General features: G+C 34.7%; 1 protein-coding gene and 1 long non-coding RNA gene across 11 annotated transcripts in view; one reads left to right on the top strand and one right to left on the bottom strand.

Annotated features, from left to right (window-relative positions):
* Cep170 (centrosomal protein 170) overlaps positions 1-19,389 on the bottom strand; it is a 102,108-nt gene that overhangs the window by 10,367 nt on the left and 72,352 nt on the right. For 4 of the 10 annotated variants that reach the window (XM_028865507.2, XM_028865511.2, XM_028865512.2 and 1 more), the window contains 4 exons: positions 14,059-14,293; positions 6,575-6,752; positions 3,984-4,154; positions 1,299-1,387 (listed from right to left, as the gene is read on the bottom strand). In XM_028865507.2, the coding sequence (XP_028721340.1) occupies positions 1,299-1,387; positions 3,984-4,154; positions 6,575-6,752; positions 14,059-14,293 (673 nt within the window). The remainder of the gene's footprint in view (positions 1-1,298; positions 1,388-3,983; positions 4,155-6,574; positions 6,753-14,058; positions 14,294-19,389) is intronic. The other 6 variants (XM_028865510.2, XM_028865515.2, XM_028865509.2 and 3 more) reach the window with 3 other exon arrangements.
* LOC119089150 overlaps positions 18,797-19,389 on the top strand; it is a 28,988-nt gene continuing 28,395 nt past the window's right edge. The window contains exon 1 of the long non-coding RNA XR_005092994.1: positions 18,797-19,132. This is a non-coding gene — a long non-coding RNA (uncharacterized LOC119089150). The remainder of the gene's footprint in view (positions 19,133-19,389) is intronic.

Here is a 19,389-nt window from a genome sequence, read left to right as displayed (position 1 = left end):
TGAAAAATTTTCTTAAAAATGCAGATTACTTAAAGGTAGTCATTAAAATAATTAAAAAAAAACCTGTTTAAAGGTACTCATTAAGAAAAGTCAAATATTCAATTCCTGAAGGCACTCTGCCTCATATTCCAATCCAATACTAAGGATCTATCAATACATTTAACTGATACTTTTGAAAAACTAAAAGTATTAATTTAAAAGGAGCAAGTGATGATGATTCCATCTGTAGGAGACTCTTGAGAGCTGAACTTAAAGGGGAAAATGCATATACACAGGATAGCTATTTTATGTATAAAATAAATATATCTTAAATATTTGTATTTTTAAACCAAAAACTACTAAAAATAAAGAGGAAAATGGACAGTGCAGATTACACTTTTTTTGTTTTATTTTTTTATTCATCTATTTATTTTATATCCTGACCATGGCACCTCGCCCCATAGCTCCCCGGCTCCCACTCCCCTAGACCCTCCTCTTCTTTCTCCATCCAGGAAAGGGCAGGTCTCTCATGAGCATCAATAAAACACGGCATGTCAAGTTGCAGTAAGACTAAGCACTGCATTATTTTTTTTTAATGAGCATTTTTTGCTACATTTATTTGTTTGTTTACTCACTTATGTTCACTGCTAGGGATCAAATCCAAAGCCTCAAAAATGGCAGGTAAGCACCCTACCATCATAGGCTGTGGGCTCTGTCACCAGCTCTACTTATTTATTTTTTTTCTTTTTTGAGACAAGGTTTTTCTGTCCAGGCTGTCCTAGAACTCCTTCTGCAGACCAGGCTGGCCTCAAACTCACTGAGATCCACCTGCCTTTGTCTCCCGAGTGCTGGCGTTAAAGGTGTGCACCACCACTAGGTGTCTCAGTCACTTTTTTTTTTTTTAAATTAAGAATGTGAACCTAGAGCTGAATCACTAGTGTACTTAGATTTGAATCAATAAGGTTGCTGCGCCACAGATTTCCCGAGTCTGAAGAGCTCAGACTGCAGCAGATACTGGAGTCCAGTCTGAGTAAGAGAAACCTCAAAAGTCTGTTAACTTCAAAATATTTACTAATATTTTGTGAAGAAGGAAAATGGCTTTGATTACTAATAACTGAAAGGGTTAATTCTCAATTACAAATGGGTTCATGACAAGGGACATTTGTTTAGCCAAGACTACTCCTTATAGCTCAAAAGTAACTGGCGATAACAGCAGTAAGAATCCACATCAGTGACTTCCCTAGCTCCTCACAGCTGTGGCAACAGGGTTGAAGAAAATGGAACAGGAAATAAAGCAGTGATTAGAGAAACACAAGTACCTAATTTTCCCAGCTGTTTTATCAATAGACTGTCTTATCTTCCTAGAGAACTGAAAGACGGATGACAGCAGCAGATTATCTCCCATGACCTGCAACAGAAAAAAGCATATGAATATATACTTACTGAATAACTTAAGATACTAGCTGCAATTCACTATACAAATGCTATCTATGCCAATTTTAATTTAAAAGAAATAAACAATGTAACAGTAATTAAGTTGAGAAAACAGAAGAAACATCAACAAAGAGTTCCTTTGTTAAATAACTTGTCAAAGTTCCCTATTATTTTGGTCATCCCATTTCAAAAATAACCCATTTTATCCTTTTTATTTACTATCATGATCCTGCTTCTCATATTTATAGTTCACATTATCATAAAATAGAAAATGTAAGTAAAGTACTATATTATCTACTTATTCTTTAAGACTAATGAGGGAGATAAATTTTAAAGAATTGACTCAAAGTAGTCAATTTTCATGATGGAGATTGGTATTGCCACAGTTGAGAACCAGGGGTCAGCACACTTCTGTCAATGCACAGAGAGATTTGAAGCTCTGAGGGCCACATGATCTCCGGCACAACTCAGTTCTGCTGCAGAGAGAGGACAGCCACAGACAGCATGAGGCTGAGGAGCTTGAAGGCTGTGTTTCAGACAGGTGGCAGGCTGAGTTAGGCCTAAATCACAGAAGACAGAGCTAGTGTAGGGGAGAAGGAGGACTCAGTTTGATTCTAGATGTGGTTTCCAAAATAGCCCTATACTGTTACAACTACATGCAGATTCTCTAAAAGGGACCCAGAAGGATAAGCCATGACTTTGAACAGCAAAATGCTTTAAAAAAGCAACAGAATGTGGTATAACAAGATACCACAGGTGATGCTATTAAATATTGTGTAAGAAAGCAGGTACTGTAAGAACTGTGAAGGAAGTTCAATGAGTGTGACAGGAATAGGAAGTGCTCACAATGACACAAGTCTGGATTCAATGAGGACAGGAGACTGAGTGAGTAAAAACAGAAAGCCACAAGAAGACAAGGAGAGGAGAAGTGGGAATCATGGGATTTATGGGCCTTGAGGAATCGGTGAAGCAAAAGTGGAAAATACATATTAAGAAGAAAGGGTACAGCATTCTATGGAAAGATCACCACACAGAAAAGGTTTCTCTCATTTCTACTCCACAAAGTATAGGTCAGTGTTAAAATGTATTCAACTTCTGGTATCACCTTGAGATGACTTCACTGAAAATATAAACTGCTCCCTCAAAATTTTAATTTAGAGGAATTTGTCACCTCATACCTGAGGATATACAATGAATATGGGTAAAATTAATGGAATGGATCATTTTATTTATACCAAAAACAAAATTAACCACTACCAGTGTACAACAGAAAAATTATGTTGTAAGTCTCTCATGGACTGGCATTGCAACTCTGTAGTTTTCTCATTTGGTAAATATTCTGTTCAGCATTATTAACAACACTGAGTACTGACCATAGTGGGGTACATCTACAAGACAGTGAGGTAGAGGCAGGAGGACAGTAGCTGAAGATTAACCATAGCTACATGGCACTTGAGGCCAGTCTGGGCTACATGAGACCCTGTCTCCAGAACCTATAAAATGAATAAAGAAATAAGCAAATAAATAAAACACAAAGCACTTTTTCCCCCAGTTGTTTTTTTTTTTTTTTTTTTCCTCGAAACATGTTTTCTCTGTGTAGCCCTGGTTGTCCAGAAACTTACTATGTAGACCAGACTGGCCTTGAATTCAGAATTCTGCCTGCCTCTGCATTCCAAGTGTTAGGATTAAAGGTGTGTACCACCACACCTGGCACCACAACCATTATTACACACTAATATTCAGGTCTTGAATCCAGAGATCCAAAAGTACAGACCTGTGATTAGTTTCTTTTTGTGAATGGCTCACTAATATAGACTTCCACTACTACCGTCTATATATACACTGTTCTCAATTAGCCCTTTGCATGGCATGGTGCTATTTCAAATAACTTGTGTGTGTGTGTGCTCACACGTGTGTGTTAAAGCCCCCTCTATATTCCTGATATTTTATTTCCCTAAGCCCTTTCATCGATTTTTCCCACTGGCATAAACCTTTCTCTTTTTGGTTTTTCACTGGCATTCACTTAGAGACAGGTCTTTCCATGTTACCGAGCCTGCTCTCCAACTCCAGAGCTCAAGTGATTCAAAGAACTGTACACAGGTGTATACCACTGCACCTGCTAGCATATTCATTAACAACAACAGGTTTATTTTTATGTGTATTAGTGTTCTTTTGTCTGCCTTTACATATGTACACCACATGCATGCGTGGTGCCCAATGAGATCAGGAGTCAGATTCTCTGCAACTGGACATGGTTATGAGCCACTATGTGATTGCTAGGCACCAAGTCTGGGTCCTGTACAATAGCAGTAAGAGCTCTTAACTGCCAAGCCATCTTTCTAGTTCCATATTAATTTTTAAAAAAGATTTAAAAGTTTTTATAAATAGTAGCTTTTAGGTTAAGTTAGAATTAATATTGACTCTTGTATACATTATTAGTTTAGCTTGGATAACTCTTTCTCTTTAATAATGTATTACAAACTTGACTTGATACCCCTAAAGTAACTGGGACCTAATGGCACAGTAGGGATGCCTCTTCACCATATGTTAAAAGTCTGCAGTTTGCTTACTTCATCCCTACTCCAGGTTCTCCGTCTTGTAATTGTTAAGTGATCAGGAGGCTCTGCTGGTTGAGGTCTTGAATCACCAGATCGACCATTATTTCCTTCTGGTGTTTTAGAAGGAACAATTGGAGGTATCTTTCGGAAGTTGAGGCTTTCATCAAAAACACGGTCAACCAACTAGTAGGACAAAAGCAAACCCTTATGAGAACAGAATGACAGCAAGTGTAGAGATACTGGCATTATACTTTTTATATTAGAAAGAAGTTATTTCATTTTCGAGTAGTAACAGAAGCATGGTATCTTCAATGAACCAATTATTTTAAAATAAGCACGCCAAACAGGCTTCTTCCATAAAGTAGATGTTCATGTATACTGATTTGATTTTCAGAATCGAAAAATATTTAATTATGCTAAATTCAACTCTGATGATTAAGATGTTCTTCAAAGGAAAAACAGATGCTAAAGAGAATAGACTCTGAGCCATGTAGGTGGACAATGAGTTCACTTTACTCACATTGCCTTACCAGTATAAAACAATGTTTCTTTTTCTTTTAGTTTTCTATCTTGTTTTATCCTTTATTCCTCCCCAAATCCAGGTGCCAAATTTCTTCACAAGATACATAAATGGCAAATTCCAATTAAGTTTACGAAAGGAAACAAAAATGAATCCACATAGTAAGTATTTTGGCCTTAGTCAAACTTTTAACAGTGATAGAAAACATACACGCTCCTACAGTAAAAATGATGGCTGTCCTGTCACCTACAGTGAAGGCTATGGACATGCAACACCGAGTAACGGGTTTACCGACAAGAGAACAACCAGCATAACATTCTGAAATCAAACAAAGGGGATGGAAATCTATTCCATGAAATACTTCAGTAACTCTACTGGGCCTCAGGGATGAATAACCATGTTAGGTAAAATTGAGTTAGAAAGCTGAGAAAATAATATTATTTAAATGTACCAGAGACATGTGTATGTCTTGCCACCATGAAGATCCTCTAGTTTTTGTTTTTTTAAACCAACAAAGATGATTTTATATACATTTACAATTGATCAGTGTGGTAACAAAACTCTACACAGATTAATGAAATATCATTTATTAAATTAGAAAACATACAAACAAAAAATAAATAAGTGACCATTAAGTAGCTTTATAAGAAAAAAATGTGACAAAAAGCAACTGAAGAAAAAGATTATCAGCACAGTTTACCAGGATTAAATGTCCAAAAGGCTAGGCATTTTTGGTTACTATTTAGAACATTTAATAAGATAAAGAAGTGGAGTTATCAGTATGAGGGGTTGGCAGCACTGTTCTGTAAAGTGGCAGATAGTAAATGGTCTTGACTTTGCAACCGCACAGTCTGTTTGAAAAATCAGTTTTGCACTGCAACACAGAAACAGCCAGACAACAGTTAGGCAAGCGAGAAGGGCTACACTGTATTACAACTTAATTTATGGGTACTGAAATGTGAATTTAAAATGATCTTCATGTTATAAATCACTATTCTTTTCATATTTTCAATCATTTAAAAACATAAAACAGATCTCTAGCTTTTAGGCCATATAAAGACAACCTTATTCCTTTAAAGGCTAACCTTTGGCTTACTCTTTGGCTCAGGATAAATATAGTCAACATGACTAGAGAGTACAGTCAACCTTCCTTATCTGGGGATTCAACTGAGTACTGAAAGTAATTTTTTAAATGCTGTTTACTAGAGCTTTATGGACCTCTTTCTTGTCACTCACTGTTCTCTAAACAATACAGCCTAACTACTTTTATTCTATAGTAGGTTTTATAAATAATCCATGGATGAGTATAAAGAGGAAAGATGCCCATAGCCTACATTTAAGCTCTGTACTATTTTAGCTAAGAGAGTGGGGTATTCTCAGGTTTTGATGTGTGCCTTGGAACCAAATATTCATAGCTACAGAGGATAAGAGGCCACTGTATCATCAATTTTAAGTGAAAGGTACTCTATGGAGCAATGTTATGCAAGTGGTATCTCCTGTAATTGTACTGGTGGAGGCCATGGTTTAGGTGGCCAACAGTACAAATTCTAATGTATATTCCAGAGTTTGTAAGGATATTTGGAGTATTTAGGTGTATAAGTGAGAGAAATAGCGCTTGTATAACATACATTTCAGTTTCTAAAAACAATACTGTGTATATCTGTCAACAGAATTACTATTTTTAAGAGCTGTTGAATTTTTCTCTTTCTTTGCTATTAACTTTATTTGCTATTAATGACCATTTCTTCTAACTGGAGTATTTTCATGTCAAACTTCATTGACACCTTATATAGTCATTTGGTGAACTTCAATTTGCTTTCCAAGTAACATTTACATTCACATTTCAAGTAATGTCATAGATCAGGAATCAACAGGCAAAGTGCTTATAGTTAAATAATTTTCCATATTTATGTTAATAGTAGACCAAATATTAGCCTTTTAGTCTTTACTAATTGTTACAAAAAATAAATTTGTTAAAGCAACATTGGAAAATGCAGAGCTGCATGCAGACAGGGATGGTGGACATAACTAAAATAAACTACGTAAAAAGCTAAAAGCAAAAGAAATGAGGAAAAGAAAGAACCTTATGCATTTCTCCATGAAGATCTCCTACCTCTTCTCTAGTGTCTATGGCAGAGCCAGGGGTGGTGGCAGCAGTGCTTACTGTGGTACTAGGGGCAGTGCCTGAGGAAGTCACTGAATCTATTTCTCCTGCTACATCGTTGATCTCCCGAGCAATGAGAGCAAGATCTTGGCTGATCCTGTAAAGAATATTAGAAAAGAAAATTCATTCCCTTTAAATAACAGCTTTAGCAACAATCAGTTTTAACAGTCATAAAATTTGCATATCTAATTACAGATTTATATCCTAAAATTAAGATTCTTTGGAAATGTTCTTTACTATTTTGGTGTACACACCACACACACACACACACACACACACACACACACACACACACACACACCCCACACTGCTACCTTTTACTTCAAATACTAACATTAATGAATTAAGTTCCAAATAATCTATCTTGAAAAATGCATTCTGAATACTCTAAAATACAGTTAATGTAAATGATTTGGCATTAACATGTCACAGAAATCTTAAATTTGGAAATGACAGAATTCAGGAAGTATCTGAACATGAATAACAAGAAACAAGGACATTATTTTCAGTAACCTAAGTGATACGTATCATTTCAACAATAAATACAAGCAACAGACTACAACGGAGTTCACAACACTAGAGATTTTTGTCACTAACAGAAATCGCATGACAGTTGTTTACAGGCATCTCAAAACATCATTTACAGTGATTACTTTTTCAAACTAGTGACATTTACTAAACATGTTAATAAAGAGCTATTTGCTACTATCTTGTTAAATATTTTGATAACTATTACAGCATTACTGAAAATTTTTGTAATTCTAAGTATTTATGCAATTGAAATCATACAACTGGAAACGCTAAGATGGATTCCTAAGGTTCACCGAAGAGGACTGAGAAGTCAAGAGCTTGTTTGTTTGTTTGATGTTTGTTTGTTTTTTGAGAGACAGTACTTGGCTAGCCTCAAGACTGAAACTTTCAGCAACCATCCTGCCTCTGCCTCCTGAGTACTGGGATGACACATATGCATGACAACATCTGGCTTACCAGCATGCCAGGCAAGACCTCTACCAGTCACACCTCCAGCTCAGTTCTGGTTATTAGTGGCAATTAAAACTGAAAACAGTTTTCTCTTAGCATTTAAAGAAATTCTTTAAGAAAGAGAAATAGCAGAATTCTGTCACTGATATTCCCATACATCTCAAAAAAGATTTCAATTCTTAGAATTTTTCCATATTATATATTTGTTGGACATAAAATAAAAATTGGGCTTCTTCCATACAGAAGGTTCTAGAATGATAGAATACACTTTAAAACACATGAGAAAGCTTAAATAACTTTCAAAGTACAAAAATTTTTTTAAAAAAGTTATATAAAATGTGGGCTTAATTTTTTCTTAAAAATTTCTTTTAGATTTATATGTATGAGTGTTTGCCTATATGCCTATGTGTATGTATGTATGCATATATATATGTATGTATGTGTGTATATGTATGCATACACAAATGTTCAAGTATGTACATGCATGTGTGTACACAGACCATATACAAGTTGGTGCCCACAGAGGTCAGAAGAGAGTGTTGATGGAAGGTTGTGAGCCACCATGTGGGTGCAAGGAAATAAATCATGGTCCTCTGTGAGAGCAACAAATGCTTTTAACCACTGAGGATTTCTCTCTAGTCCCAAAATGTGGGTTTAAAAGATATTCAAGGAGTACAGCAATTGTGTAAAAATTGGACCAAATTTAAAATGAAGCTGTGTTGAAGTTTATAGGTCGACAGACATGTAAGGTGATTTAATATGTATGTGTGTGTGTGTGTGTGTGTGTGTGTACGTACTCCTTGTAAGAAACTGCAGCTTTTCTTTTTTTATGCCAGTACAAAAAGATAGGTAAAACACCCACAAGTATTTACTGATCACTTGTTATTTGCCAGGTACCACTCTGCATTCTGAGGGGACAGCACTGAAGAAGTACCAGGGTCCTTTGCTCTTCTGGAGCTTAGAATAAATAGATTACCAGTATAAGAACCTTTCATATTAACTCTCCCATCTACTCCTCACAAATACCTTCCAAGGGTGGCATTCAGAAGTCAAGGTGAACTTTGTATGCCATCGACACAAGGAGGAAGGACATCACTAGACCTTTGCATTATACCACTCTATCATGCAATTTTTTAAACTTAACTGCTGATGTGATTGAGAATAAGCTGGGGTGTATGTTTTGTGAGATAGATTTAATATCCCTAAACTGAAGTTATTGGATCTAAAATGCTTCAAAAGACAAAGCTTTTAAGTATCAGCACGACAGCACAAATAGAAAATTCTATACCTGATATGTCCTAAGTTTCAGTCAAACTCAGGCATATCAAAAATATTGGATAAGATTATCTTCAGGCTAGGTGTATAAAGCACATGAAATAAATTTTGTGCCTAGGACTGCGTTCCCTTCTGAAGATACCCATCATGTATATAAAAATATTCTAAAAACCCAAAAACTCAAACCACAAACACTTCTAGTTTCAAGTACTTTGGATAAGATGCCCAATCTGGGTTATAAATTCTTTCCTGAAATAAATGAACTACACTGAGAAACAGAATAACAAGACTTATGATTTTAAAAACATTGCTGGGCGGTGGTGGTGCATGCCTCTAATCCCAGTACTTGGGAGGCAGAGCCAGGCGGATCACTGTGAGTTCGAGGCCAGCCTGGTCTACAGAGCTAGTTCCAGGAAAGGCACAAAGCTACACAGAGAAACCCTGTCTTGAAAAACAAACAAACAAACCCAACCAACCAAAAAAAAAAAAAATAAGCATTAGTTTACTTTTAAGAAATGTACTTTTCCTTTATAGATATTTATATAATGAAACATGATGTTTATTGAAAATGGTAAGGTTAAAAAGGAAGCTATCCTCATGTGTTAGAAGGAAAAACTGTAAAAACAAGAGATTCTCATTATGTACACCACATAATGTTCAAACAACAACTTCCCAGGAAGTATTTCTTTTATGTGCTGCATCTTCTGCACATGTTTGCTGTATCTTAGAAAGGTAATTCCTGTCTTAAACCTGACTCAATGATAACAATCTATTACTAAAAATGTAAGCAGCTGGTCAGGTGTGGTGGCACATGTCTGTAATATAAACGCTTGAGAAGAGAAAGCAAGAAAATTAGGAATTCAAGGTCATCCTCATCGTAGGCTTGAGGCCAGCCTGGACTACAAGGACCTTGTCTCAAACACCAAGACACAAGCAAGCCCTTGGCATTTACTACAAAATCACTACAAGAAAATGAGAGGAAAATAAAAATACTAGAAAAGACTTATGAAACTATTCCAAACAGAAATAAAGCACCTGTTCAATCTAGATAATGGGTCTAAGTCATGCAGTTACCAAACGAGCTTTCAACTTAACTTTATAAAGTTGCTCGATTGCATATACTGGATTATAGCCACGTGTGTCTTTACATGTAGTGCTGTGTCTGCTTTTAAATTCTCAGCCTACAGTTTCTGCTCTTCCTCTCATTTTTCATCTCCTTCAAATCTGCTAGAAGAAATCCCAAAATAGTACAAACATTCTATTTGGGGCTATATAACATAATGTTTCCTTAGCAAATATCAAAAATTTAAACTTGTCAATTTTAAAACCTAATATACAATTCTACATTTACTCCATTTTCTTCTTCTTTTTTTTTTTTTCTTTTTTAATTTGGAGCTGAGGACCAAACCCAGGGCCTTGTGCTTGCTAGGCCAGCATTCTACCACTGAGCTAAATTCCCAACCCCTCTGTTTTCTTTATTACAAAATTTTAAGAGAAAAAAGTTGCAACGATGAAAAATATAAACCAAGTGTAAAGATCGATCAAGAACACTGCTAGTCCTTCTACACCAAGTGACAAAAGCTGCCATCAAAGTTCATGTCTTCTGTAGAAGGAAGCAAGCTGAACCAAGCACTTTGGGTCAGAACGTTTGTGATTTTCATACATGTGCTTAGTGATAACACTTTCCCTACTAATACAGTAGAGGTTTGTTATCTTTAGAGTGTATCCTGTAAAATACATTATTACAGACTTAAAGGTATATTGGAAGTTAAGAAAATATTTTAAGAATTCTATTTTTAGTACTAAGAAACCATAGACAACTTATAAAGTATTTTTATTATAAGAGCAATATAAAATTATAAAATTGAGTTTGGACTGAAGATATGAACCTTCCTTGGTTCGGATTCTTGGTTATAACAGTCTAGCAAAATATTTTATAAACTGTTAAAAACAATGTTGGCCTTAAACTCCAACTATAAGTGACTTCTCATAAAGTTTATGGGATAAACAGAAAGCTAAAGTCCTAATGAAAATCAACTATCACTATTTTCTCTGTCGTTTTTAAAATGTAACATTTATTAGTAAAATTATTACTAATGCTCTACTGGTATTATGCTTACCACAGACTTACACAAATTTTATGGTACAAAAGGATATGAATCCATGTCTGATCCTACAGTCCACTTCTGGACCACGTGGTTACACTTCAGCTCTATAATTTAATTTACTGCCTAGAGCCAGCAGTATTCAGTCTGCTCACAATCTCTTGTGATACCATTTAGTACCATGGCTTTTAACTATTTTCTTTGTGAATGACTTCTACAACTATGATTCTAGCTCTGACTGGCCTCTTCCATTTCAGCACTAAAAAATGACGTTATCCTCATGGGAATCTTGAATTAATATATAGAACACATATAAAAAACTCAAGTAAATATAAATATGATGCAAAATATCATTCTAGAGGTATATAAAAAGAAAATAATATCTACAAATTACAGAGCTGAGATAAACTATTATATTGGCTTTATTTTTAAATGTTTCAGTGTAATATCTATAATGAACTGGTTGTTTTCTCTTAATACACTGTCAACCAGAATTCTCAAGTGTAATTAAATGATACGATGCGTATGTAATAATGAATTTAAAATACAATAATGCTAAGTTCCTTGTGATTCAAATGTGAATTATATAATCTTCCAGTATAACCTTTCCTGTTAAAAGTATTTAGTCATTTGCAAAAGTAAAACTCTAGCTTTGTTTACCTTAGTATTTATAAAACCACTAAAATCTAGCAAAGTTCTACTGGAAGGAAACTTATCTTATGCTGTACTTAGGCACATGGATCAAGAATATCTGGAAGAAAATCTTCCCTTACAAACTGAAAGACCAACTATGCTGTATTTTGCTTATATATTTTCTATTCTGGATTAACCTTGTTTTTATTTAAATACAGGTAAAAAAAAAAAACAAAAACGATGAATTAAACAGGTCTACATTTGAAAACAGAGAGAGATCAATCCACCAGAGCATAAACCATTTTTTGTAATAAAGTTTAAAATTACACTTCTCTATTACAAATATCTCAACTATTCTTTAATGCTTAGTGAGTTTTGTTTAGTTGACAGCAATATCCCATACAAAGACAATATTTCTCTTATTTAGCTTAAAGCCTTTGAAAATATTTTTTTCACATTACTCTAACTTATCATTACTCTATTAGAACACTAAACATTAACTCCCCCTTCCCTGCCAATAGTTTTGTTCGTCCTTCCTCTATTTTTCATGGGGGAAAAACCACTTCTCTGCCTTATATTCTTTTAACACTTAGACTCTCAAAGGCTAGACACTATTAGCGCAATTCAACTGACAAAACAGAGGTGGCCAGGGATGAAAATTGTTAGAATGCAGACTTCGAACCCTCTTTGAGAACCTAGAGACAACAGCAATCTCAACAGACAATAATAAAACTGAGGAAAAACAATGTTTGGAACCACTGTCTGCCTTCTTTTATGCTCATTCTTCTCTGTTTGGATCAATGAAAGGTCTGACCCTCAAAAGTAAAAGGATTTGATCTTTCTAATTATGGCAGAGAGAGTCTGAGGAGACAGACAAGCTCTAGTTCCCTTCTGTACCACTTGACCTTGTACAGCCAGAGGGGACAATCAAAGATCAAAGCACGGCTTGCAGCAGCTGTGATCAGAACAGAGAGCATGTCAGCATTCTTTGACTACAAGTATATGTGGGCCCACTATTCACAGATTCCTTTTCTCTAATTAGAGAAACTAATTTTAAAAACCTGATCACAAAAGTCAAGAAAGAAAAAAACATCAAATTACAGTAAAAGCTACTGCTGCTGCTGCTGCTCTGAAAGCATTACGGACTACTGTACATACATTGTCTGAAAATACTGCCAAGTATAACATTTAATATCTTAATGGAAAGGCAAACATAATTAGCATATAACATAGTAAAAAGTGTTTAGGCAACAAAAGCATACTCCAGTAAAATTTCAAAATCTTAGATTTGGAAAAAGAAAATCCTTAGATTTTAGCTACTATGGCCTCTGTTGAGTCTAAAATGTTTGTGTTGAAGTGTTATTATATGTGCAATGTGAGTTTTACTTTCTGTACATATTTAAACGTTATAAGCAGCAGCCATTTAATATTCAAAATAATCATGTTTTGACTAATGGGTTGAACTATAACTACATTTAATAAATTTATAAAAATTTAAGCAAACCCAGGCAAGGTAGAGCATACCTGTAATCCCAACATTTGAGGCCTACAAGGAGGATCCCAAATTCATGACTAACTTAGCCTAGATTTTATAGCAAAACTGCCTCGAAAACCAAACCACAATGAAAAGGGTAAAAACATACCTATTCAAAGTTGCCCAGTAACATTAGTAGCCTATCTGAAACAGACTGTTCATTTAGATTGGTTTAAAAGGAGAGTAATCTGTACACTGCCCAAACTAATGCTAACTATGTGGATTTAGACCATCTTTCAAAAGTTATCCTTGCCAGCATCTCTATTAGAAATCTTAAAAAGGGGGAAGGGAGCCAAAATAAATGGGTATATGATGTGTTCTGCCCTATTGATATTGTATTGATATATATAGCACAAACATTAAATAATCTAAAATGAAAATAAAAGGGAAAGTCTGATAGGTCTGATAGAGGGTAATTCTTTTGATAAAACATTTTAAGACCAGAAGATTTCATTTCTTAGATAATTAGAACAAATAAGGAAACTTTTGTTATCAACCTGAAATGTTTTTAATGTTTTTATTTTTTTTAATTCTTTTTTTTTTTTTTTTTTTTGTCAGAGCTGAGGACCAAACCCAGGGCCTTGTGCTTGTTAGGCAAGTGCTCTACCACTGAGCTAAATCACCAACCCCTTAACTCTTTTTTTTATGTGTATATGTGTTTCTGAGTGTATGTTTGTGCATCACATAAAGCACGAGCCTGTAGAGGTCAGGAGACACATCAGACCCTCAGGAACTGGAATTACAGACAGCCATGAGCTGAGATGTGTGTGCTGGGAACCAAACCCAGGTCATCTACTTAGCCTATAACCACTAGCCCTTAGCCAGGTCTCTAGCTCCCAACAACTTGCAATGCTGATACAAGACTGAAAACCAACCTGGCTATCTCTTCTCGATGAGCAGTCCAGTCTCGGATATAGTCTTCCTGTTCTTTAATTCGGTGCTTGAATGAAGAACTAGCAGGCATTGCTGATCCAGTGCTCTGCATGCGAGTGGTTTTCAGGGCTGGAGAAGTACGTAGACGAGTATGTTTAGGGGAATTACGGTTTGATCCAAATTCATCTTCTGAGGTGGAAGCATAATCAGTAGGAAAGCGCCTCCATCTTGAATTTACTAAATTAGTTTAATTATTAAAAAAAGAATTATTATGTTATCATTTTAAAAAGTTAAAATAAAAATCATGATTTCAAAATCACCATGACAGCTCACACACAGCACAATTTTCAGTAACTGACATATACACACCTCACAAAAAATTGTAGTCTACTACTCCTTAAGATAGAAACATTATACTCTGGTAAATTAAAAACAATGAATAATCAAAAACAATTGAAAGACCTTTTTTTATAGTGTAGTGAATAAACATTCAGATGAAAAAGTTCACTAATGATAAACTACTAAGCAAGCTCTAGTCATAAATGCTTAATGTGGGTGTTTTTCAGTTGCAAATATTTCTTGAGTAGAGATATGGATGCTTTTTAAATGACAGCAACAACACTAACACAACAAAAATAAGAAGGGAAAAGATTTCCTCATGCCACATGGACACACGGAGATGATGAAAACCCTCTTTTCCCAACACACAAATGTGCATAATTCCTGTGATAGAAATTATGTCTTTATGGCAGAAAAAAAAAAAAAACATTACCTCTGTCATTCAACATCCTGTTACGCTATGGTTGGAAAAAATCTTTTTACATGGTAAAAAACACAACAAAGCATGTTCAATACAACTCTTTGCTGCTTTAACACCGAAAACACACGATCAAAATAGACAATGGTGTAAAGTCTACAAAGCATAAAACTACAAAAGCTACTCTCACAACCACTGACATTTAAGGCACAAGAGATCATTTAGATAGCAACATTAAAGTAAGTGGCAATTACTTTCTCATTTACAGTTAGTAAAGACATTTAAAAATGTTATTGCTGACACACTGAAAATCAGAAGACAAATTAATGTAGACATTTTACTAATACAAGAAATTTGTAAAGTAGAAACAAGTGAAGAACAGAGAAGATAATGTCTAATTCATGGTAAATATCACAAGGGCAGGAAATATTTAATTAATAACTAATATATAGCTAGCACTTGGGTCAAATATCTGGCTAGCAAGTGCTAATAGTTTTGAATAATGAATACATTCCTGGATAGATATCATTGGCATTTATAAAATCTAGAATCAGGAGATGCCTTTGGTATTCAAAGTGACAAAAAATATTCAGAAACTGCTGCAATTCCCAACTGCCACTAATATTATATGTTCTCTCCTTTCTCCTCAATCCTGAACTTGGCCTACTCCATACAATATATAAGTGAAGCCCAGAATTTCCTCATCCCCCACTAGAATTTTGTACTTTTCCTGATATCTCTTCCCAAAATTGTATTTTTCTTGAATTCAGCTGATTCGTAGATAAAACTGTTATCAGTGCCACCCACCAGAGATGGATTAAAGCAGAGAAATCTACAGGAAGAATATGTAATAAATCAGAGCCCACCCACGTGTACTCATTAATATTCCTATTTTCAACTCCTGGGCTAGGATCTAGATTGATGGGTACAAGAGAACAAGCCAATGTAGAGAAAGTTCAGGGGTCACTGTAAAAAGTATATAATACTTGCTTGTTTTTCTTGAAGGGGGATGTGATAGTTAATATTTCATTTTTAATTTCACAGGATTTCCAATCATCATGGAAACACAACTCTGGGGTGTTTCTGAGCATGTTTCTAGAAAGGTCTGACTGAATATGGAAGAGCGACTCCAAACTCATAGGCTGGAGTCCGATATGGGAGAAAAAAAAAAAAGGAGAAAGTGGGATGACAGGGGAAATAGAATATAAAAGGTTTTCTGACTTTTACCTATTCAGATTAAATAAAAAAAATACTTTCATTCTTTTGAATTGTCTGTTTACAGAAATACATTTGATTTATATAATTAGGTTCATTTGACAGACTGATCTTATGAAGGCACTTAATAGATCACTAAATTCAATATCTATACTGAGAATGTTTGAAATAATCAATTTCTAATTTGTTGGTTGGTGAAACACTAGTTTATTATACATATTAAAATGAGAGCAAGATCATTTTAAACTTGGAAGTTGCAAGAAACTGATTTATTTATAACATTATTAATTTATTTTAATATAGCAAAGAGAATGTGTCTTGAAGGTGCATATCATATATGTATTTATATATTCCTTTGAGATGAAATTATTTGTTCTTTAATTTGACATTTTTTTTTCTTGCTGAAGGTGCAAACTATGTTTACTACAAAAATACTATTATCCATGATATCTAGAATAAAAAAGGGTTTATTAGTACATAGCTGTGAATGGTCCTTTTTAATTTAACCAAAGCTATATTGATCTTAAAATGCAACTACAGATTTTTAAAAAAGGTCAGAAAACACATTTTATTTTCATTATATATCAGAGTATTTTAGAGGGGAATTAAAGCACAAACAAATTTTGTTGTATATATGTACAAGCATTGTATATATTTGGGGAGAAAAAAATTCTCTGAGAATACTTTGTATTTTCGTTCTTCACTGGAAGGAAGAATTAACAAAAGCCATATATGCCTGTTTAATTTATACTATTTTAATTTTGAGATTTAGAATAAAAAGGAAAATATTAAAGAAAAAAATTAAAAATATTAACATCACTTTCTAAACTGTACACTCAAAATAATGAGCACCAGCTACTTTCTTAGTAGTGGTGGTACAGCTCTTCATAGCAGTATACAGCCTTTAGTGACAGGGTCCTGCTCTACAGTTCAAGTCTGGAACACACTGAATAGCCCAGGCTGGCCTAGACTTTACTGAAGTCCTGGGATTATGGGTGTTCACCCACAGCAGCTGGTCAGCTTCTTTATTTTGATCACTTATAGCCCTTACTTTTAAACACCAAAATCTTGAACAAAATAAACATGGGTATTTCCACTGTCACCAAAAGAATATTGGAGAAAGGCAAGTCATTAAATCCGTGGAAGCAAATATACCAGGGACACATAAAAGAATTGCTACCAATGTTGCTAGAAATTTTCAATCATCAATGCTTACCATATTAAACGAAAGAAAAACCTGCTAATGACTTAGTCCAAAATACTGAATCAAAATCATTTTTACATATGTCAGTATATATAGTATCACAGGTGGTAGATAACTTCAAGATCTTTAAAGTTCACATGGAGAATAGAAACATTGACCAGTATGATTCCATGTTCTTTTAAGCCTTATTTTCTTCTCTTTTCCCACTCAAGATAATACAATTATCTTAAATAGAATTGTTATAGCATCAAAGACTTGAAAATTCAACTGTTAAAACCAAACATAAATCTTTTAGTAATCATTCCATGCAACAACTAGTATGTTCTTCACTGACATGGACTGGATAATATAGTAGAATTTCAATGATTAAGTGAACAACACCCAAACTATTATATTTCATATTCACCTTGTATATACTTCTACTAATAAGATACTAGCTGTCTTCTGGAAGCTAGCATATAGTTCCATTTCTTAACAGTAGAATAGTAACAGCTAAGTAATAAAGGCCTTGAATTCTCATTCTGCCCTAATATTGACCAGGGAGGTTATTTCATCTCCTGGCCCCAGATGCCTAGCTAGCTCTTAAATTCCATGACTGTAATTATATAATGTCCGACTGCTAAGTATAAAGAATGTAAGTAACAAATTTCCCTTGGGAATTTCATTAAGGAATTCCAAGCTTTTTGATTTGTTTTAGATAAAGAAAAGTGAGTATCAAGATCTGTATTCAAAGTAGAAATCAAAATTAGTCTGTCTATAATATAGACAATATTTGTTTTTCAGACTTGCCAAGTGGTTCTATTTAGACCACACCTTAAATAGCCCCTCATGCTAAAGAATAAGGAATAAAGCTAGATTATCCATGTGGTAAGAGCTAGTCAACCAGCAGAGAAGTTACTTCATGCTCCATGGTAACACACAACTTACATCATTGCTCACGTTAGGATGGAAGGAAACGTAATTATGCGAATGTGCTTAAATGGAGGTGAGGTGGTAAAACAAGCAGTGTTTCCGAGGAAATCAGTGTACACACCAGCATGTGAAGCACAAAGGGAATGAACTCAGGAGGGAGACCGTAAGAAACAATGAATAACAATACCTAGCAATCAATTCATTAACAATCAAGACTGGCATGCAGAAAGAGACCAGAATAACAAAGAAAATATCACTGATCCTTCAAGAAGCACGACTGTATATTCTCTAGTTTCTGACTACATCCAGTCCTACCACACTCTGTGACTGTCATTACCAAAGCCACTGACCACTGGGGATGGAAAGAAACTAGAGTGGATGAAAGCAGCAGTGAAAAGGAGGAACCAAAAGTGAGAAAAACAAAAACAACAAACCAAAATAACATTTACAAAGTGCTACTGGTTTTCAGTCATGGAGGATGTATTACAAATAAGCAAAAATAAAGGAAGATTAAATACCAATGTTCCTCCACTAAAAACTCAAGAGTCAGGCTCACTTAACTTGCTGGGAAATAATCATAAACCTTCAAGTCTTCAAACAACTGGTCGACCCTTGTGGCCGCCTCAGCCACACCCATACATGCAGCTGATTGTGAGGTAATCAGAACATGCTTATTACATGAGGATATACACAAATAGGTAGCTGTCTCACTGCTGTGGTCACACACTCTCAGTGGCTTCAGGGGAAGTACACACAACTAAGCCAATAGCATTTCAATATTGGTAGACCGTAAGTAGTGATTGCAATCATATCGTTAGGTAATTACTACAGTTAAATGCTACAACAGGACTTCGTGAGATAATGCTCACAATTAATTAACTTTCCAATTTAGTTTAGCTCACATATACTTAGTGATTGCCCCATGAATCTGCTTTCTTCCACTGAAATAAGTGAAGAGTTAGTTTTCAAGAGTGCCAACCACAAATGTGTAAGTATATGAAACATGTTTTTTTTTAAATCAGCTATTTATTTCCAAAAGGACTGAAAAAAGGTTTATTGCTTCTCTTTGGGTTCATAAGAAATTTGAAATACCTGATTCTAGAGGCATAACATTACTTTTAGAATAGACTGCAATTCCTAATATAATTCTGACAAGCAAATCCAATTATTATCAAATAAAAAATTAAAAACTCCTAAGTCTGTTCAGCTAATTTCTTATTTTGAAATCACTACTTTGTCTAAGAC

The sequence above is a fragment of the Peromyscus leucopus genome, chromosome 15, assembly GCF_004664715.2.
Source record: "Peromyscus leucopus breed LL Stock chromosome 15, UCI_PerLeu_2.1, whole genome shotgun sequence".
Lineage (NCBI taxonomy): Eukaryota > Metazoa > Chordata > Mammalia > Rodentia > Cricetidae > Peromyscus > Peromyscus leucopus.
The sequence above is the reverse complement of the archived record's forward strand: the minus strand, read 5'-3'. Positions and strand labels throughout refer to the sequence as shown.